Raw genomic sequence first — 12024 nt, forward strand, 5'->3', positions numbered from 1 at the left:
TCACTGCCCAGGTCTTTACACTTCCATGTAGTTTCAAAGTTGCCTGGGTATCTCATACAGGACTATGAGAAATGGAGTGTGACACCTCTTCCCCACTGACAAAGAACCAGAGATCTTCTCCTTTAAAGAGGGATAAGAGAGTGAGCTGGAGGTCTCCTAAGTGCCAGCACAATGTATAGAACCACATGAGATCAATACAAGGGACAAATGCTCTTGTGGTTACAGAGTCATTAAGGTAGATGATGTCTGGAATCCTGCTGTGCAGATGAATAAAGGCCCTTCCCCCTCTCTGCTCAGCCAGCCCTCCCTGGCCCTCCTGCTCTGTCCCTTTCCCTTCCTTGCCCCCAAAGTCTAACCTCGTCAAAAAAGGAAGCCAACCCTACCCCCGCGGACTACGGAAAGCCCAGGAGTGGGTTATTACCTGCAATGATGGCTGGGCTGTTCTGTCCTCCCTCCGGTTTCACCCAGGCTTCCACTGTGAACGCCTCCCGGGGAATGTCAGCCAGCACTTCTGGACGTAGCAGCAGCTGCTCCCGCCTCCCAGAGAAGTACAAGACAGGCAATCCTCCTTGGGGGCTAAAGGTCTCTGCTTCCCAGTCGGGGTCCCCTCCACCATTCTGGATGCTGCCCTCCGAAGAGCTGGTTCTGACCCCATGCATAAGGGGATGCTTAGACCAAGGTTGGAAGTGCCGGGGGGCAACACTGGGGTCTCCCTGCACACCTCCTGCCTGCCCCTTCGCCACCTGGTGACGACGCCTGGTCTTGGTCCGGCCCTTCCTTTGGGTCTCTGGTCCGGGTTCCTTCTGGCGTGGGAAGGTGGTGATCTTGGTGGCAGCCAAGGCTCCGTGTTCTTGAGTCCCAGCCTCACCTAGAGGCTCCTTGGAACCTTGATCGCCAAGATAAGTGTCATCATCTCCCAGTAGCTCCGACTGCCCAGTAGGACCATCCCCTACCCACAGGGCAGCTGGCCGCTCAGCCTCACTTGTCACTCCTGCGCTTCCAGTCAGGTCTCGGGGAACAGAGCTCACAGCCATTCCCTCGGCGTCTGGCTTACTGCGCCCTGCATGGTACGTTCCTTGATCCACCGCAGGGTAGGGCCTCAGGTAGTTCGCAGGTCTGCTGGGGTAGACCCCAAAGAGGTGATGCTGAGGAGCAGCTCTGGGTCTTCTAACCTTGGCCCCCAGCCAACAGCGTTCTCCTTCCAACAGCACCTGATTCAGGTGTCCTCTTTGAGCCAAGGATCTCTTGCGTGTCCAGCCCAGCTCAGAGCTGACAGTACTGAGCGCCCACCCAGCCAGAATCACCAGGCTTATTCTCAGAATCTTTAAGCACATCATACCTCCGCTGGCTCTTTATACAGAACCAGAAGTCAACTTCTGGGTACCACACCAGGGTGATGGAGAGAAGAGAAAGAGACAGCTAGCAGTGGATTCACAGTCACCGGGCAAACTGTTTTGTTCACGGACCAAACTTTTTCAAGCAGCCCCAAAAGAGAACCTCTTCTGGCTACCTGCACTGGGTGCTGGGCCAGGGCGGCCTCTGTACCTCACCCACCGTATGTGTTTCCCTCACCCTTCGCCCTTGACCTCTCTCTCCTTGCTCTGGTTTAGTCCTTGCAGAATGAAGTTCGTTTCTCTGGGTTCCTATGAATTTCTTCCAGAGAGCTCAGGTTTCTTTCTTTTTCTTTTTTTCTTTCTTCAATAGCCCCTCCCCTCGCTGATACTAGAAGAGGGACACCTGGGCATAAGCCAAATCCTCTCAAATACACACTCACTCACAAACATACCACTCACTACCTGAAGTCATTACAAAGAATCTTAGCTTCTAATTTTCTTTACTCTCTCCTTCTTCCTTCCCTAGGAGTTACCTTCTCTTTGTAGTCTTTAACCTCAAATACATCCACCTTCCAATAAACTGCTAGGAAAACTGGTATACAGACACACAGAATTTGATGCTTATTATCTAAAAAGCCAAAAAGAATCTGGGGGCACAAAAATCCCAGCTGGTACTTAACCTTCACTCTCCAGATGTCCTCCTCAGCCAGCTCTCCATCCAGCCTCCAGTCTGCCTGTGCAGGTCAGAATGTTTCCCTCAGCTCCGTGCTTGGGGTTGCTGAGTGTTAAAGGTTTTGTTTGTTTGTTTGTTTTATCCCCTTCTAACTTGTTGCTGTGTTGTAAGTCTCCGTAAAGTTCTCCTTTGGGGTGCCAGTCTGGTGTCCTAGTAACCTTATGAGTCTGAGAGCCCTTGACTTCACCTTCTGTGAGTCTTGTGGGTCCCTGGGAAGATGGAAAAGAGAGCATAGCCTTCAGGGGACCTGTTCTCTCCGGTCCCTCCTGCTCCCCTTCTCTCCCTTTCTCTCTGCCTATAATTATCTTCTTGTTTGTTTCATTTAAAGACAATGATGATGTCAAAGCTAATAAGTTCGGTGCATCTCTCCACCTACTCTCTGTCCCCTCCTCCCTCCTGAAAACCTCCCCACCTCACTGAGGCACAGGGGACAGACGCCACTCTTGGTTTCCCCAGTAAACATTTCTTGCTTTCTCTTCCAGCAGCTGCAGCCTACACAATCAATAGCCAACAATCAATACTGTTTTGGAGCACTCTTTTCTGTGTGTATTCTCTCTCTCTCTCTCTCTCTCTCCACACACACACACACACACACACACACACACACAGACTCACACATGTGTTGTGAACAAACTTGCTTATTGCGTGATAAATCCACACCAGGCTTTTAGGGACCACTTGCATCTTTCTTTTGTTTTGCCGCACACCTCCTGTATTTTTTCTTATTTAAAAGAACAATACCCCAAATTCACTTTATATTAGACATTGGGAGGAAGGAGAAATCAATTATCCTGCTGCAAGAAGCATTCAGCGGAAATGCCATGGATTTGTACGATACAGGTCTTCTTATTCTCGCTCAAGTTTCTCACTCTGAAGTTACTAAAAGTCACCATATGCTGAATGAGCAAATAAACAAAAGAGATGCTCAAAATAAGTAAATTACAAAAATAAATAGCTAGTCCAAAGCAGCTATTTTTTAAATTGATTTGAAATGAATGGATAGAATGTGGAAGTAAATAATGTGATTTTAACCTCCATAATAATGTTTGCCTAGATGTAAGCTATCTCAAAGAGTCCTACCGCCTAAACACAAGTGCATGTACACACACACACACACACACACACACACACACAGAGCATGATTCTGAATTCTCAACACAGGTAAGGATGTTTGACCACAGGTGAGTACAAAACAGGTAGAGAAATATATTGGGTCCTTCATTCAATAGTAAGAAAAATCACTTACAGTTCTAAAATCACTGCTTGTGTGCCCACATATAAAACATGCAGCCCACATACTTTGGAGTAAGATCACACTGCCTCTTTTGCCTTAGGTCTTCTCATCGTCTTCTAAACTCCTCTCCTCTAGCTAATAACTGACTTATGTGCTTTAAGAATGTCGTATCCTAAGCACCCCATCCCTGGCATGCCCTGTTTCCCTAAGCAGCATCCACTGAAGCCTCAAAGCAAGTCCCCAAAGAAGATATCAATTCAGGCACGTGGATACCACTACACAGAAATCCCTCAATCCTAGACTGTCCTTTTTCCTCTTAACATCTCCTTGTCTCCCTTCACTTTTCTGACTCAGCCCTTTTCCCTCCCCCTCACCCCGAAGCAGCTCAATAGAAATTGGGGCTTTGGTAGGGGGTAGGGGGGAGATTACAGAGAAAGAGAAAAGCAGAGGAGATAGACAGAGACAGAGAGAGAGAAACCAGGAAAGAAAGGAGGGAAGGAAGGAGAGGAACCTTCGTTTAAATGAAGGGAAGATACCCAGGTAAGAAAAGGAGAAGTAAACACCCCCCTCCCTCATGCCACCCCCAGGACCCTCAGAAAAAGGTTTCATACCATTCATTTCAGGAAGGAGGGATAACACAGCAAGGAAGAAGAGTTCCGCCGTGCTTTTCTCCCCCTTTTAGTATGTGAATGATCTTGCATCCCCTATAGGTCTCTCCTGGCTCTCAGCTGCTAGTAATCCATTCATAAGGTTTCAAGAAGCTACACAAAACTCAAGCTTCCAGTTTAGTTTCTCTCTTCTCCCCTTCATTCCTTTGCTCACCACTCTCCTTCAGCTCTTGGCAGTCCAAAGTTTAAAAAAAAATGTTGAACCATTTCTGTGTTTTCCTCCTGTTGTAACTTTTGCTGTGACATCATAACCCTGCCCACCAACACCCCACCTCTCTCTCTCCTTTCCATCCCACCCCTCATCAGCCCCATGCCCCCAAAATACCCCCCACGGGGAAGAAGGGCTCCTGTCAGTTCCAACCTGTGAAAACACAAAGCTACTGGAAGGTGCCCCCTCTCCCCTCGGTCCCCCTCCTCTCTTCCCCTCCCTGCCTTACCCACCGCTCAGCCACGGCTCTCCCAAGGCTTTAACAATGATCCCATCTGTTTGACATGTGCGGAAAGGTGGGCTGGATTCAAATAATCTGTCAAGTGAATCATCAAAGACCCAGCAACCCCCTCCTCAATTCCATCGCACACGGTCACACACCAGACCCCAGCCAAAGTGTGAGAGAAGTCAGACTTGCACACCACCCACCCTGGATGCCAGGGAGAAAGACACCAAACATGCCAAAGGAAACGCACATTTATATATATGTATAAATTCTGTGGCTTATTTGTTTATGACAAACACCCACACCCCAAGTCTCCTACGCCTCTTCCCCAAACCCTGCCACTTCACAAGTGCACAGATTTGAAAACTGGTAGAATCTGTTTTGAAATCTCCAACGAGAGGGTTTTTCCCCCTTTTTTTCACTCCAAAGCACTATCTGTGGCGATCAGACTCGAGCAGGGTTGCCAGCAAATGCAGGAGGCCCCTTCTAGGGTACAGGCTTTCAAACCAGCGAAGCTAGAGGGAATGGATTTAAGGACACACAGCAGGAGCTGGCTGAATTTATTTTATTTTGACGGGGGTAGTTGGGGGAGGAATATCATTTCTGAAATGCCCAAGGAATGAAGGGAGAGGATATGGATTTCTTAAACAGTTTTTGCAAGAGGAGCGGTGTCTTGTTCTGCAGGTAAATCTATAAGGCAAGAAATTGGAGCTTACAGATAAACAAGGACCGAGAGGGAGAGGGAGGGAAAGAGGAAGGAGGGAAGAGAGGGGAGAGGGAGAGGGGATGGGGAGATGGGGACGTGGAGAGAGGAGAGAAGGGGAGAAGGACAGAAGGGGGTGAGGGGAAAAGAGGAGGAGGGGAAGAGGGAGGAGGGAGGAAAGAAGGAAAGGGGGGAAGGAGGGAGGGGGGAGGGGAGGGATGGAAGAGGAAAGGGGAGAAATGGAAGGGGGAGGGGAGGGGGACGAAGGGAAAAGACAAGAGTCTGGGAGGAGAAAGGACTGAAAAAGAAAAGCAGGGAAGAGAGGAGGGAAGAATGAGACAGAGAGGAAGAGAAAAAGAGAAAGGGGTGGTGAGGCACATAAAATATGGAGACCAGGAAGGCAGTTAGATCCATGATGGTTAAACATAAAGGAGTCAGAGAGGCAGGTGAAGGGACACACTATAAAATGGGGTAGAGGTTTGGTTTTACACACAGAAAACAAAGGGCACACAGTGGAGGGATTCACTCTTAGTGATCGGACACACTGAAAAAAATTAGATTGCCAGGGTACAACCTTGTTTCTTTAAGTAAACCCCTATCCCTTCCTCCTTCCCTGCCCACATCTTTTCCTCCAATCCCCACCTCCACCTTCCTTCATGCACCTTTTTGTTCCCAGCATTAACTTCCCCTGGAGAATTCAGAAGTAAAATTCAGAACCCACCTACCCACCCTCCAAATAAAACCCCACCCTTAATAGTCCCTTTCTTTGCTTCTATCCTCAGAGAGCCCTGTGTCCTCTTATCTAAAGATTAAGCTGTTTGTGACAATCTGCACTTCATTTCAACCCAAATTATACTATGTTTCCTTTAAGCCCAGGACGTCAGGGCTGTTTTGCTTGTATTTGCTGCCATAGTGGGGCTGGTCAGTTTCCATCAGCATTGTCATCATTATTATTAAGAGTCTTTGAGCAAAGGGAGAAGCCAGTCCACGCTGGCGTCCACCTGCAGTAGAGAGCTACAGTGGGGAGAGAGGGAGGGAGAGAGACCCCTTAATATGGTCACTGATCCTTTCTGACTTTCTGATTCCAAAATCTGATCCCTTGAGGGAAAAGCTCAGCTGGGAGCCGGCCAGGGAGCATAGTAATAAAAGCCTTCCAGAACACAACCAAATGCAGTATCTATATATAGGAGCCGGATCTGTTTTAGCTACTTGAAGTCTAAAATGACACCCGGAAACAAACATTTCAGCAATATGTTTATTGGAATCTTATTCAGCTAGTGCTGGAAAGAGTGAGCTCGGAAGGATTTCACTCAAAGGCTCAGGGTTGCTGCTTTCTGCCCCCCCTGCTTTGGCACACAGAGCTGGGGGTCAGCTGCTCTATCATTCATGGGGGTCACTTGAGATCCCTTTGGGGTGACTTATCACAGCCCCTTTTTCCATGGGTGAGGAACAAGCGTGAAGTCACAATTAACGGCATGGCCAGATAGGACACCCAGGGCTCCTGAATCCCAGTCAGCTTTTCCCTCTTCTGGTATGCACCTGTCTTGCTGTGTGCCACCCACGTGCCAATTGGATGGGAGGGCAGTATCAAAGACTGGCCTTTCTGTTCCACATTCAGGCAAAACTGCCCAGGGAATGTATATTGGTCATATGTGTTCTGTAACTCAGAATCACACACAGAAGGAAATGCAAATCTGGATTCCATGCTCCCCCACTGTGCTTTTTTTTTTTTAAGATTTTTTTTGGGGGGGGATGTGGACCATTGTTTTTAAAGTCTTTATTGAATTTGTTACAATATTGCTTCTGTTTCATGCTCTGGTTTTTTGGCTATGAGGCATGTGGGATCTTAGCTCCCTGACCAGGGATCGAACCCACACCCCCTGCATTGGAAGGCAAAGTCTTAACCACTGGACCACCAGGGAAGTCCTCCCCTCGTCCCCCGTGCATTTTAAGCCAAGAGAGGCCCTATCTTTTTGTCAAACTGTTTGGTGCTCCTTATGTTAGATAATCATATTTTTTTCCACAACGTTATTACTATTATAAATTATTATCAATGTTAGTGGTAGTGTTTTGCAAAGCTCCTTCATCCAAACAGATCAGAGTAGTTCATCTACAGGTTAGCCTTCCCAAACCCTCCAGAATTGCCTGTTGGAGGCAACAAGCCAGAGAGCTATTTCACCTGGTGATAGTCCCTGTCTGGATGTTTTCCTCAATCTTTCGATCCTTGGAACCGGCTTGTGGAAGCTTTTGGCTGGGGAAGAGTTAACAGTGATGCTAGACCCTGCCCTGCTCATCAGAGGAACAAAGGCTCTGCAGGGGTTTTGCTTCAGTTAGGATTGCCTTTGCACCTGGAGCCTCTTCAAAAGGCAACCTCATGACAAGAATAACAATTACACTTGTATACTTAACTTTTCCTTTGACCCAATGCACATTGGTGTGCATTCTTTCTTCCTAACCACAACGACACAAATGCAAGGCAAGTGTTATGCCCATTTTACAGATGATGACACTGAGGTTAAAAGTTAAGCAACTTACCGAAGGACCTGCAGACGCTAAGAATGCAGCCCGGACACATCTCAAATGCATTGTGCTAAATGGAAGAAGCCAGACTCGAAAGGCTACATCTGGTATGATTCCATTTATATGACATTCTAGAAAAGGCAAAACTATAGAGACAGAATAGATCAGTGGTTGCCAGAAGCTGGGCGTTGGGGGGAGGGGAAAGTTGAATACAAAAAGCACAAAGCGATTTTGGGGTGATGGGACTGATCTCTATCTTGATTGTTGTGACAATGCATGACTGTATGCATTTTTCAAAACTCAAAGAATTGTGAACTGAAAAAGGTTACTGTTATGTAAATTATACCTCAGTAAACCTGGGGCAGAAAAACAGAGCCAAGGGTAGGGCCAGGGTCTTTTGATTCCGAATACAGGACTCTTCTGTCTACATTCTGCAGGTATCCAAAGACCAAAGGAGAGCATGACACAACTTGGTCATGGGTTGGGGCCACTCTGTGCCTAAACTCTCCACTGATCTTCTTGCCTACCCCCTGAGGTGACCCTACGGAACCAGACTGAATGGAGCAGAGCCGGCTTCTGGTCCCAGCTCCATCAACCCAGAGCATCCTAACAAATCAAATAAGTAATCCCCAGATGAGCACTGGTGAACGATTAGGCCCCTGCTCTGCAATTCAATAGCCATCTGACCTTGGACAAGTTGTTGAACTTCTCTGAGCCATCTGTAAAATGAGAGCTTGGAATAGAAGACTCTAAGTTCCCTTCCAGGTCACACTTAACATTCTCTAATTTTTCAACCCCACACTTATTCTGAGATTTTATTTGCTCAGTTATTAAAAAAAAAGAAAGCCATTACCCACTTCCCATAAATATCCCAGAGACTCAAGTGTATATTAGCCATGGACACACAAGACATTTATTTTAGTTCTTAAAGAAAGCCATATATTCAAATGTAACTCCACTGTAACAATGATAGGCAAAAACAGGGGTAGCATGTGGGGAGTTTTCAAGCTCTAATACAGATAGATGTTTATACATATGAGCCATTGCCATGTATTTAGAAAATCAAATATCAGGACACATGGTATTAGTATGAAAATACTTAAATGGGAATGATTTTTTTCTTTTTTTTAATTAATTTTTATTGGAGTATAGTTGCTTTACAATGTTGTGTTAGTTTCTGCTGTGCAGTAAAGTGAATCAGTTATATGTATACATATATCCACTATTTTTTAGATTTCCTTCCCATTTAGGTCACCACAAAGCACTGAGTAGAGTTCCCTGTGCTATATAGTAGGTTCTCATTAGTTATCTATTTTATACATAGCAGTGTATATATGTCAATCCCAATCTCCCAATTCATCCCATCTCCCCTTCCCCCCTTGGTAACCATAAATTTTTTCTCTGCATTTGTGACTCTATTTTTATTTTTTTTTAATTTTTAAAAAATTTTTATTGGAGTATAGTTGCTTTACAATGTTGTGTTAGTTTCTGCTGTACAGTAAGGTGAATCAGTTATATGTATACATATACCCACTCTTTTTTGATTTCCTTCCCATTTAGGTCACTGTGACTCTATTTTTAAATTTGATACTGTGTTAGACTCTTCAAGTTTGCTATCCCCCCACAGTGGTAACAATAACAATATTAATATTAACAATAACTAATACTTATTACTTACAATATGGCAGGCACTGTTCTGGTTACTTTAGATAGATTAGTTGATTCAATCTTCACAACAGTTCTGTGAGTGGGTACTTCTATTAACCCCATTTTTGAATGAAGAATAGTAGCGGCTAACATCTATTGAGTACCTACTACGTGCTCAATGTAACATGTACTAGTCCATGTAAATCTACGAAGCAATGTACATAAATCACCTCATTTAATCCAACAACTAACCTATCAGATAGCTCCACTGTGATCCCCATTTTTTAGGTGAGAAAACTAAGGCATAGAGAGTTCAAGCAACTTATCTGAGCTTACCCACCTTGAAAAGAACTACCTATCTCCAGAGCCCTTGTTCTTAATCACATTACTACACTGCCTCTTCATGGAGGACATAAATACATACTGATGATGACTGGACTCCCAGCACACCAAAACCAGACTTTTCCTGATCAGGACACCCCAGTGGTTTCTCTGGAGTACAGGAAAGGTTTTTTTAGGTCTCTTCCTTAAATCTCTCCAGGTTGAAGGTCCAAAGCCTCCAAGAAATGTGGCCCTGCTGATAGCAGCACCCAGATACAGGCTGCACCTCTGCCAATGCTAAGGTACCTTTCACACATCCCCAAGACTTCTCTTCTCACTGCTCTTGCCTCCCTGATCCATTATGTCCCCACTGAAATCTAAGGGACTTTTAACCAACCAGCCATAAGTGGAAAACCAGCCGTCACTTCCCCAATTCATTAACTCCATCTGGGAAGTATCACGCAAGATGGATAAATGTTGGGTTGTCTATTTATTATAACTAATACAAACATTTCATACTAATAACAGCTATTAGTTGATGGTCTATTAACCATCATAAAATATATACTTCCTGTGTTAAGGTCAGCTCTGATATAGAACTCGAAGTTTTACCCTAGATTCTAAATACTGAGTAGTATTCATGTCATTTAATTGCTGAAATGTGGTACATGTGTAAATATTTCAAAATGGACATGCCCCCCCAGATGTGTTCAGGAAAGGGAGCAGGCCTGTGTATGGGAAAGGAAATGTACGCTTCTTAAACCCCAGCCCAGCACAGCTTTTCCATAGATCACAGCCACAGCTGGAGGCAGGAACACAAACCAAAGCTATCTGAGCCCGTAAGCTTGTCAGATGCCCTTCAACTCATTCAACAGAGACCCTTTCCAGTAGGTGGCAAGAAAAGCTCAAGTTTCTTTTCTGCAGAAGAGTTCAAGTTTCTTTTCTACTAATGTGGTATATTTAAGAGGGTAGGCTCTGTGGATGACAAACATGAATTCTAATCTGGGCTCTGCCCCCATGGCCTATGTGGTCTGGGGCAAGATTCAGGGTCGCCATTGAGGATAAGAGCACTCCTGTGCCATCAGTGAGAGGCCGTAATAAGGAGCATTTCTCAACAATGTATCTGACACAGAGTAAGTACTAGATAAACATGAGTACTATTGAAGAAGCCAACTCCTTCAACTGTTCTACCCTACAAGTTTCTAATTTTAAACTTTCTATCACTCCCAATGATCCATTTTGATGCCACTTCTCACTGTACTCAAAAGGTAAGCCTTTCCTGTGTCCCAATTGCTCTTTTGTTTATCTAAATCTGTCGTTCTCAATCCTGTCGGTCCCATAAGTCCCATTTTGATAGCAAATATTTTGTACTGAAAATTCAAATATAGTATGACCTACATTACATAATTTCAAAAAAAGTTAATGTCCTGTCTATAATATTAAAAAAGAAAATAACTTACACTGAATAAAATGAATTTTAACGTATAAATATTTCTGACACAACTACATTAAAAGAATGAAGTAAAAAAAAAAAAAGAAAACAAAGATCAAGTAAAATGAAGCAATCAAATGCTTGAACCTACTTCTGATAAATAAGTTTGGATTTAAGAGAAATAAGAAAATATTCAACAAACATTACAGGTATTTCCTTTATACTGACATTTTGAATTCAGTGTTATCAAAGTAAAGTAGTATATATTCGTAGAGTCGGCATGACTACAATAGCTCCAAACGCAGACCAGTAGAGGTGTGTGTATGCGTGACTCAAATACTGTAAGCAGCATTGCCATCAATGGCATGACTTTCCAAAATGGGAAGCAACTCTTGGTAAAATTTGCAAACAAATCAAAAGACAATCTTCCTTCAAAAACAAAGAAGTTGCATTCTCAGGGAGTATATTTGAAGTATACAAAAAATACTTTTGTGGTTCAGCATTTATATTTAAAATAGAATCAGCTCCTAGACTTGGATCATTATAAATGGGTTTTTCAGCTACATGAATGTTTGGCCAGGCATTCAAGAGTCAAGCAGGATGCAAGAGGATTCATCTAGTGGGACTATCTATGTACTACAGGGATGTCTTACGTCCCTGGCACCCACCCACTGAATGCCACAAATAACCTCCAATCATTGTGACACCAAAACCACTCTCACTGTTTTCCAAAATGTCCCTAGGGGGCAGCACTTCCCCCATTGAGAACCAGTCATCTAAACCAAGGCCAAAATATTATGCAGACAAATCTAATTGAACCTTGTATACGTATTTGCGCTTGACATACTGCCAAGATCCACAGGGGAGGAAGTCATGTGGAGGTTTCTAACTGCAATTTTTATGGTATTTGGTGATAAAGCTGAAGTATATACTCCTCAATAGTGGTTTGAACTGTGTGTATCGTATATACACACAAAGATGTATAGCACACATTCTGT

The 12024-nt window shown here is 44.4% G+C and overlaps 1 protein-coding gene across 1 annotated transcript in view; it reads right to left on the reverse strand.

Moving 5' to 3' along the window:
- The window catches only part of PAPPA2 (pappalysin 2), a 319782-nt gene extending 318445 nt beyond the window's left edge, over positions 1-1337 (reverse strand). Inside the window, exon 1 of the mRNA XM_061183079.1 lies at positions 422-1337. Within this exon, the coding sequence (XP_061039062.1) occupies positions 422-1337 (916 nt within the window). The remainder of the gene's footprint in view (positions 1-421) is intronic.
- Between the last annotated feature and the right edge of the window lie 10687 nt (positions 1338-12024).

This window comes from Eubalaena glacialis, chromosome 3 (genome assembly GCF_028564815.1).
Source record: "Eubalaena glacialis isolate mEubGla1 chromosome 3, mEubGla1.1.hap2.+ XY, whole genome shotgun sequence".
In the NCBI taxonomy this organism is placed as follows: domain Eukaryota; kingdom Metazoa; phylum Chordata; class Mammalia; order Artiodactyla; family Balaenidae; genus Eubalaena; species Eubalaena glacialis.